The 10,806-nt window shown below is 32.4% G+C and overlaps 1 protein-coding gene across 1 annotated transcript; it reads right to left on the bottom strand.

Moving 5' to 3' along the window:
- Positions 1-9,443: 9,443 nt before the first annotated feature.
- Positions 9,444-10,435, bottom strand: LOC108482298 (ethylene-responsive transcription factor ERF039-like). Its single transcript, XM_017785422.2, has one exon. It carries the CDS (start codon positions 10,399-10,401, stop codon positions 9,580-9,582), a length of 822 nt encoding a protein of 273 aa, XP_017640911.1. The 5' UTR covers positions 10,402-10,435; the 3' UTR covers positions 9,444-9,579.
- Positions 10,436-10,806: the final 371 nt, after the last annotated feature.

Below are 10,806 nucleotides of genomic sequence, written 5' to 3' on the forward strand. Positions count from 1 at the left end.
AACGACTTGAACACGAGTCATAATTGACAAATTATGGAACAAAGATAACAAGGAAACCGAATAAACAAATCCAAGATAGAGAAATCCAGAATAAAGAATTCCAGAATAAAGAGATCCAGGATAAAGAAACCCAAGATATGATACTATGCCAGAGAATCGAAAACCAAACTCATAGAGAAAATACAGAATACCCCGATAATTCTTCAAAGAAAGAAAGTCCAAAAGAAAACATCATTTAATCCCATTGGAATCAAATATAACAAGAACAATATATCTTCCCATACATATATATCAGATGAAGCATCAAGTAGAAGAAACAGAAACATAATATCTTACGTATTCTCTCATCAATTCTTATCAGATGAAATGAAATAGAATACCCGATGAAATAGAGCAATATAAATTATAAACCAGTCAGACTACCAATGCTTTCATCCAACACCAGGATTAAAAGACATTCCCATATAACAAGAATTTCTTCAGAAGATCAATAGCCATAGAAATATTTCTAAGAACGGGTAAACACATAGAACATCTCAAAAGAGACTGCTAAATCTGTCCAGTCATAACTGTCACACTCAGATAGTTCACATTTCAATTATCATTTCCCCAACTAGTTCTGTCGTCACAAATTTCATATTAAACCATTCACTAAATAAGGTCAGTTCTGAATAAATTTCGATTTACACTTTTCTCGACCTTGCACCTGAGTAATTCGGTTTACCAAGGAGAATTCCTTTTCTAATCGAGACAAGGCATAACTCCAATAATCTTTACGTCAATCCGATACTTTCTCGGCTCGACTTTACTTATCAGCTCATTTTCAATCTCGATCATACTTATGATTATTCTATCATCGAACTCTTTGGGTTCTCAACCAAAACTTATTCAATACAAATCTCATGAAATTCCATTATAAGTACCACTTTGGTAAGGGGAGGGTTGTAGGACCTCGACTCGACTTTCTTATACATACACATATGACACAACTCCCATCATCATAGCAACATTATCAAAATCATGTCATTCATTCATGTTGGCTTACACCAATTTTCCTATTGTCCCATTTAGACAATATACTTATGCATACATTCTATGTTTTCTAGATAGCTTTACTTATCCATTCATTTAATTAATTTAATTCATGCTCATGACATCATATAAGGCCAAACAAACATAGATATTTGCATCACAATCACAACTTTCATTTCGTGCATCATCATGTACATATCATTACAATCATATAATTCAGTCCAACAATTTAACATAGATAAGTTCATTTCATTATAATCCTTTATCTCATAAAAATTGTATATCATTAACATTCATCAACATTCAACGTCCAATCAAGACAAGGACATTTTCATTTGTATCATGATATTATGACCTTTATTCATACCACTACTACTTTCTATTTATTCCGTTCATCTTATCAAGTAAGCCACATACACTACATCGTATGAGCATTAAGCAAATATGGATATTTATCACATATGTATCATAAACTTTTATTCATACTTTTCTGAACCGAGACTTATCATAATCATAATTTTACTCAAATACCTTCACGTAACATTGAATATGGTCAGCGCAGCTCGGTTGGAGAGTACCCTGTCTAAATAAGACGGTACTCATACGCGTCGGAAGACATCACACTATCACAGATCAGTGGCATGTATAGCTAAACTTTTACACATGCTAGGTTAGTCCGAGAGCTGACTAAACCTGCTCTGATACCACCAAATGTAACGTCCCGTACCCGAGACCGTCGCCGGAGTCGAACACGAGGTGTTAACAGACTTAATTCATTACTTAAACAACTCAAACAATTTATTTTTAAAATTTTCAGTCAAGCTAACAATCTGCGTCATAGTCGATTAAAAATTAATATCTAGAGTTACGAAACTCGAAATCCAATCCGTAAATTTTCCCTGAAACTAGACTCATATATATATTTACTAATTTTTTTCTATAATTTTTGGTCTAGCCAATTAGTACAGTTTATTAGTTAAAGTCTCCCCTGTTTCAAGGTTCGACTGCTCTGACCTTTGTGTATTACGAATCAGATATCTCCCTGTAAAGAGATTCAATGACTATGAAGTTTGTTTCTAATAAAACTAGACTCAATAAGGAATCTGTACATATAAATAATGACTTCTAATTATCTTTGAACAATTTATGGTGAATTTCAAAAGTCAGAACAGGGGATCAAGAAATCGCTTTGGCCCTGTTTCACAAAAATTTAAACATCTCATAAAATATAACTCATATACCTATTTTGTTCCATCCATATGAAAATAGACTCATAATTATTCAATTCCATATTTTATTCACCATCTAATTGTATCTCTACTATTTTTAATGATTTTTCAAACTCACGTCACTACTGCATGTCGAATCTATTGTATGGTAAATTTTACCTATTTCATGTTTTCCATGGATTAGCTAGTAATTTAGCATACATAACACTAAATATGATCATGATTAGCCATTCCAATGGCTAATCATTACCAAGCATTTCCATACCACTCAATAACAATATCATAAGACCATATATACAAAATGATTATAATGCTATACATGCCATACTCAAAATATGCAAGCCATTATGCCAAGATGGTATACGGATATAGTGTGAGCATGCCTCCGACCGCTTCCCGATTTACGAGCTGGCTTGTCAACACTACAAGGAATGAAAAGGAGGAGTAAGCATAAATGCTTAGTAAGTTCACATGCAAATAGCAAGTAACATAACCATATAAGCAAACATAAAACATCATTTGCATAATCATCACCAAGACATTCATATCACATTTTCATTTATCATCTTACCATATTGTTGTTATATCAAGTTTTCAACCCGAGGGTTAAGTACATACCTGTTCAAAGTATTCATTTCACAACACTTACCAATACGTCCCTTTCATCTTGAGTATTCCTCCATTTGAGTAGAACTTTACCCGTTGAACACATCGGAATATAATTCGGATACATGGAAAGTTTGCACATAAGTGCCACATATGTAGCCAAGCTACTATGTAACCCGCCCATAAGCGAACTCGGACTCAACTCAACGAGCTCGAGCATTCGCATCCATGAGTGAACTCGGACTCAACTCAACGAGTTCGGACATTTGCATCCATAAGTGAACTCGGACTCAACTCAACGAGTTCGGATGCCCAAATATCCTAGTGACATGTCACTTGTATTCTAATCTATTCCTAAGGTTCAAACGGGCTTTTTTTTTCCTCGATCTCACATCTTTGCCGTCTTCCACGGAATATCGGAACCGATACTCGGTGATAGTTCATACTCATCCAGTAATTCACATAATTACATATTATTCAACAATAACCACAAAGCATAATATTTCATGATAATAATCAGCATCATATCATATAAACAACATTAAATTGCTTAAAATGACAATTATGTTACTACATTTACACATGAACTTACCTCGTGTGCTGAAAATGGCTACTTTTACCATTTCGTCCACAACTTGGTATTTTCCTATTTTAGCCCGAATTTTAGTTTTCCTTGCTCTATCATTTACAATATAGTCTAATTAGGACTCACATTATTCAAATTGACCCAAAATCATATTTTGGAAAAATTACAATTTTGCCCTAAACTTTTGCATATTTACACTTTTGCCCCAAAGCTCGTAAATTAAACTTCAGCCTATTTTCTTATGTTTTATGACATGCTGATCATTTTTCCCTTCTATGGCAACATCAAATTCTCACTCTAACATGTACTTATGACTATTAGGTATTTTTACCGATTAAGCCCTTTTGCTCGTTTTCACTTAAAACCGAGTAGCACAAGTTGTCTAACATAATTTAAAACCTCATATTCTATCATAAAACACCAAAATACACAAATTTCACCTATGGGTATTTTTCCAAATATAAACCCTAGGTTAAATTATTGCTAGCATAAGCTAAATCGAGCTACCGGGACTCCAAAAACGTAAAAATCATTAAAAACGAGGCTAGAACAGGCTTACAACCGAGATTGGAAGCTTGAAAAACCCTAGCCATGGTTTCTCCTTGATATATTCGGCCATGGGGTTGAAGATGAGCAAAATTGGCTTTTAATTTTGTATTTTAATTCATTTTACCCCTAAATGACCAAAATGCCCTTACTACTAAACTTTCCAAAAATTCCATCCATGTCCAATTTTTGTCCATAGACTTAGAAATTGGTAAAATTTCTATTTAAGACCTCCTAATTAATATTTCAAAACAATTTCATACTAGAAACTTCTAGAATGCAAGTTTTGCAAATTATTCGATTTAGTCCCTAATTTCAATTTAAGCACTTTATGCATAAAATTTCTTCAATAAATTTTCATACAATCATGAAATCATATCATAGACCTTAAAATAATCATAAAATAATTATTTCTATCTCGGATTTTGTGGTCATGAAACCACTATTCCGACTAGGCCCAAAATCAGGATATTACACTTCTTTGTTGCATGCTTGTCAATTAGGAATCATTTTGTCCCGAACTCTTTTCGGTTCGATCCTTGGAATACTCGAGTGTTCCATTATAACACTAAAAATGACCTATCACACATGCAGTATATCACCTTATTATTGATTGTTTTTATGTTGATTCTCAATCTCAGTGCACACATGTCGGGGCACAGTCACATATCTTCGATTGATTGTGCTTTGATTGTTAATTATGTAATAGATATTTTCAATAAGTTACTTGGTATTCACTTAGATTCTATGTTAGTAAGTTTAAATTTATATATGTTTTGAGGTTTGACTATTCGCTTTGAGGCTTGTCTAGGTTTTGTATAAGAGCTTATTGAGTGCATTCTAATATGTTTATTAAGGAATTATTTTTGTGAGAGAATGCAAACTGTTATTGTAAACATTTTTGAGTGTTTACTACCTAAGTTCTTTGGGGGAGGCTTTGGATGTGAGTGTTCTAGTCTTTAGGTACAAAGGTGAGATCTCTATGCTTAGCAAGTAATAGAGTGTGAATCACTTATTGTACTCATGATTAAAGAGAATAAAATTACTCAATAAGCTAGGCTCCACAGACGTAGGGAAACCAAACTTTATAAACAAACCTTGGTGTTCTTTGTGTTTTTGTTTGCACAGTTTTTGCAATGCCAAGCCGTAGTGGCCACTGTAGTCTAGCACTTCCATTAACAACTTTCATATTAAGGAAATGAGCAACTTAAGTTAGCAACAAAGATAATTATTAGCATTTAAACATGTGATAAATGCTTTCTTTTCTAGCTACTTATCACATTGAAGGAGAGCCTATAAATAGATTATTAGTAAACTTCCTTATTAGATATTTGAGGTGTGTTTAGACATTCTTTGTTAGTGATTTTTATGGAAAGATATTGAGTGTAAGTGAGGATTTAGGGAGAGATATTTGTAACAATTTGGGTTTGATTTTGGGGTTACAATTATCCATTTGGAGAGCATAGATTGGACTTTAGCCAATAGTTATATAGAATGAATTGTTGAATAAGATTATTCTCTGGACGAGGCTCCGCAAGTGTAGGATTGGTGAATCTGAACTGCATTAACAAATATCATGTGTTCATTCTCTCTTATATTTGACTCATGTTTTGGGTTTTGTTTTTGATTTGTCGTGCGTTGATACATCAAATTAAGCTCTCCGTTACACTTGAGGAGCTTATTCTCAAGCAATTTAGATTTTTTTTCGTTACTTTTGTTGATTTTTAGTTTTATCATTAATAAATTGTTTTTTGTTAGTTTAATGTCATTTTTTATACCCAAATTGGCCAAACGTGTCATGGGGAACCTAACTTGATTGAGCGTTTCGATGGTGGCTCAAACGTAAAAAAAAATCACCAAATTGGCCAAGCATGAAAGTTGTGATACCCTTGACAGTGTTGAAACAAAGAGGATTGAGGCTATCTATAATGGTATTGCGATACTAGTAATGGGTATCACGATACTAAGACACCCAAGGACACCCAATTTCAAGATTGTTGTGGGTATCGCGATACCCAATCTTGACGTGTGAAAAAAATTGTAGGAGCAATTTTATGTCCAATAAGCTTAAGTCTAATTTTCACTTAAGGGCATAATGGTCAACATTAGGTTAAACATTAGTAGGCTATAAATACAACCTTATAAGCCTTTCATTTCAGATTTTGTTGGTTGAAAACATTTTCCTTAGTTTCTTAGCTATTAGTTTAGGTTTTCTTTTCTTTTTTATTTTTGTAGTATTTTTATTTTTATCATTTTTTGTTGGAACGTTGTAAACGATGATGTATTAAACGCTCGTGCTACATTGGATGTTTATCTATTATTAAACATTTTCTCAATCCTTATCTTTTACATTTTATGCTTACTATGTGTTTGTTAAAATGCTTTTGTGGAATTCAAGTTTAATCATGAGTTGGATTGTTTTATTGGTTGATTGATAAATGAGTTACTTAGTTAAGTTATGATTTATGCATTGATTGGTTGTTTGTTAATGTGTGTTACATTGCATATTACACTAAAATTGACACCTCTAGTGGAAGATTTAGATAGACAAAACTGAGAGGAGACTCTATCATGTAGGACTTTGATACACTTGTGTCGAATAGTGAGACCAAGAGGAGATCTATATGCCTAAGTGAGATCAAGAGGAGAGCTTAGTTGGTATCTTTTAGTTTAGGATGAGACCGATAAGAGATTCCTAGCTAGGAGTGACAAAAAATATAATTATCATAGGTTTATTAGCTTAGTTAGTAATCCATGAATCATTCAACCTTCATTTCAATCAATTTGCATTAATTCCAGTAAAAAAGAAAAAAGTTTAGTACTTTTATTTGTTAATTTAGATATAGCTTAAATATTATTTTATTTGAATTTGCCCTAAAATTTTTTGACTCGATTAGATTAGTAATTGTTTAACTTGTAATTAACTTGACAAAAACATTTACCGGCAATCCTTTGGGTTCGATCCTTGAAATGCTCTAGTGTTCCATTGACACTACAAATATTACAACTGACACTATACACTTGCAGTTAAAACTGCACTCTTAAAATTATTTTACAAAACTATTTGTTTTTCTGTGCACGCAAGCCTGCGGGTTAGTTATGCAAACTCTCTAGTTTTTTTTCCAACAAAAGATGGAACAAAATTGTTTTTGAATGGCTATAAACCAAGGCTTTTCAGAAGTGAAGTGGACTTCTTCTCCAAGTATATAGAATGAATTTAAATCCTTAGGTCACCGCTATTTGAAGGGCTTTACCTAAATATCATCATAGCCCAAATAAGATTGGTTTTAGATTGTGAATTTGAACTGAATTTGAATCCTAAAGTCATCGCTATTAAAATGGCTTTACTTAAATACTATTCGGGCCTGAACATGATTTATTATACCAAAAAGACAATGAATGATGAAGAACTTGTTATCCTTTGTCCTTTCCTTCATTTCATTGTTTGAATGTTTGTAATATAAAATTAATGGAACCAAAAACCTTATTCTCAATAATTTGTCCTTGTAAGACAAAAAATTAGCCCAGAATGAATAACTACCTGTGATTGTGGGTCTCTTGATATATAAACTTGTTTTACAATATAATTTGTCTCCTTTCATGAATGGGAAATAGAATATGAGGACATAAATGAAGATGATGTCAATTTGCCATAAAAGAAAAATAGTTGGGGCCTTATTACTTTCACCCCATAATAACACCTTTCTTGATCATTATAAATTTGAGGAGGGAAATAGGGATGGTTTGTTTTATTTTTTTTTTAAATTGACGATTTTGTATAGAGATATTTTTATTCGAAAATTCAAGTTTTGAGACGGACGAATTAATTTTTCATTCAAATTTTTGGGTTATTTCGAAATATTTTGTGAGATATATTTTCATTAAATTATAATTTCTTAATTTCATAAAATTTTATAACCTATATTTTAATTTATAAATATTTTATAAAATTTTATGACATTTTTAATTCTTATAACATTTTATAAGTATATTTGGTTTAGTTTGATTTGAAATTAACATAAAATTTAAAGAATTATAAAATTTTCACGCCTAGGTGGAATAGGATCAAAAATCATTTTGGGGTCGAGTACAAAGTCAAGTAATAGTATATTAAATAAGATTTAAGGTGGGGCGTATTTGTATATTTACAAGTGAAATTAGGTCGAAACCATCCCTAGAGGGGAAGATTTAGACAAGGTTTGGTTCAGAATTACCAGAGGCATAGACAAAGGGTTAGCAATGATTTTTTTTTTTTTTTTGAAAAAAGCCAACTTAAGAAAAACTAATTACATAGAAGAGTTTTGAACCACAAGGATACGCACAATTGGGCTAGCAATGGCTTTGAACCTTCCAAATTGTAAATTTTCTTATTATTTCTTTTAACATTTTATAAAATTATAAGTTAATATAATATAAAAATCTATTATTTATTTAAGTCCCTAACACAATTTTCTAACTTCACCCAACTTCACCCACGATAATTAAATTATGAATGTACAACAACCTTTGTCATTAAGATTAAATCTATAAGCCACAAAGTCTCTAATTAAATTTAAATTTGAATAAAGTAAAATCTATTTTAGAAGAAATCATTCTTAAAATTATTTTATTCATTCACAAGACTCCAACATAAAATTTTATTCCACTTGAACCATTATTCTATCAATTTTGTTTGGGGTTGTTCTAAATATGTGTCCACATAGATAAGGAATCTCCCCTTAATTTCCTTTAGCCAAATAATGGTAGTAAAGGTGAAAAGCAGTGTTGTACAAAAGCACGACCATTCCTCGATCGGTCACCTTCAACTTTGTTCCTTCCTTTCGTATATCACCAATTCCATTTACAGCAAAACAACTTTGCCACAAATCACTCCACCAATATCATGGATCTCTTTGGACTTTTTTCGGTAAAAATATTATTGAAGTCCTTATATTAAATGTCATATTAAATTTTACCCATTCTATTAAAAAATAGGCACTTTCTGTTGAAAATTTTATTTATTTATATTATTAAAACTGATATGATTAATAGAATAATCAAACTATCACAATTATCATGTCATGTGTATCTCATACTGATATATATGAAAAAGTTTTTAACAGTAAAAGTGATTGAAGTTTATAATAGAATAACTAATTTACTTTTTAATCTAATAAGTTAATTTGTCTATTATTCTAATAGAATGGATGAAATGCAAATTGGCTCCTACTATGAGTGCCTCCACATGATTTTACTTTTTTCTTTTCTTTTTCTTTTTTCTTTTCCAAGCTATAGACACGTAGAAAGGGTACGTATACAAATATAGCACAGAGTAGCTACTATTTCTTGCTTTAAAGTTATTATCGCTCAAGTTTCACAATAACAATTTCTTGATTTTGCTAACAGAAATATATATATATATATATATATATATATAAACCAAAGAAGAAGTGAAGAACCTAATCTTCATTTATTAAATGTTTATTGATCTGACATGCTCATATTTTACATATATATTTTAACCATATGATTGGTTAATATTAACCATGTCAAAGATTAAAAAAGAAGATATTGCATGTACTGAAAAGATACGGTCTTTTCCTAGTAGTACTCCCACGCGAATGGCTCCTCGATCCTGAAACCAGCATCGACTGCACATACTTGCCATGTTGAAGAATAAGAGCAGAACCCATCGCTTCGATCGATGGCATCAATCGTGAGATCGGGCAAATCAAACAAGGCAGCATCGTCTTCAAAGGGTGAAGTACTACACATATTGTCCGAACGTGAAACCGGAACTTGTTCTTGCCTCGGTCGACGACTGACTTTGTCTTCGGGTTCAATGTTGTTGCTCCACCGCGATGTGTCGAGATATGTTGAAGCAGCTGCTTGGGAAGCAGCGGCTTGGATTTCCTTAGGAGATGTACTAGCGGGGCGTGGAAGTGTTTTTGCAAGTTCGGGGAAGTTAAGGTGAGCCGAGCAGCCTTTGATGGCTAGTGCGGCTACATCGTGGGCTCGAGCTGCCATTTCTGCGGTGGGGTAAGTCCCGAGCCATATTCTCGATTTCTTTTTTGGTTGTCGGATTTCGGACACCCATTTGCCCCAACTCCGCATTCGTACACCACGGTATACCGGTTGCTTCCTTTCCAAGTCTCCTACAGCTTTCTTTGAACCTTTAATAGCTACACTGTTTTTTGAAGTTTTCTTGTTTTGATTAGGACCCGAAACGGAGAATGTGATGGAGGTGGCCACGGTGGTGGTGGTAGAGATGACGGAAGAAGAAGTAAGCGGGTTATTATAATGAGCATCATTCTCAATGTTGATATCCCTTTCCATGACAGATAGAAAGATGCCTAGTTTTTTGTTAAAGAAAGAAATTCTAAAGTTGTAGGGGCCTTTATGATTTATGATTCTTTCACCCATGAATTCTCATTTAAAATGCATGATATGATATGATATGATATATATATATATATATATATATATATATATATATATATATATATATATATATATGTTTATGTATTATACGTATATAAAGGAAAAAAGAATTAAAGAAGCTTAGGTCCATAGCATAAGGCTATAACAGTTGAGGACTTCCGCTAATTAATCTATTATCCATGTGACTAATGGGAGTATTATTACATCATGCTTATGTTTGGATTGTTCTTATTTCAATTTGGGATACAGAATTGTTTAGTCCTGGTAACTTTTCACTATTAGCTCCTTGAATTTCTTTCGTCCGCAGTAGTTTGGAAAATTGAAAACTTTTTTCAATTTAATCTTTCAATTTGGATTCCTATTTAGGAATAATGACATAACACTCTA

This window comes from Gossypium arboreum, chromosome 12 (assembly GCF_025698485.1).
Source record: "Gossypium arboreum isolate Shixiya-1 chromosome 12, ASM2569848v2, whole genome shotgun sequence".
NCBI classification, from domain to species: Eukaryota; Viridiplantae; Streptophyta; class Magnoliopsida; order Malvales; family Malvaceae; genus Gossypium; species Gossypium arboreum.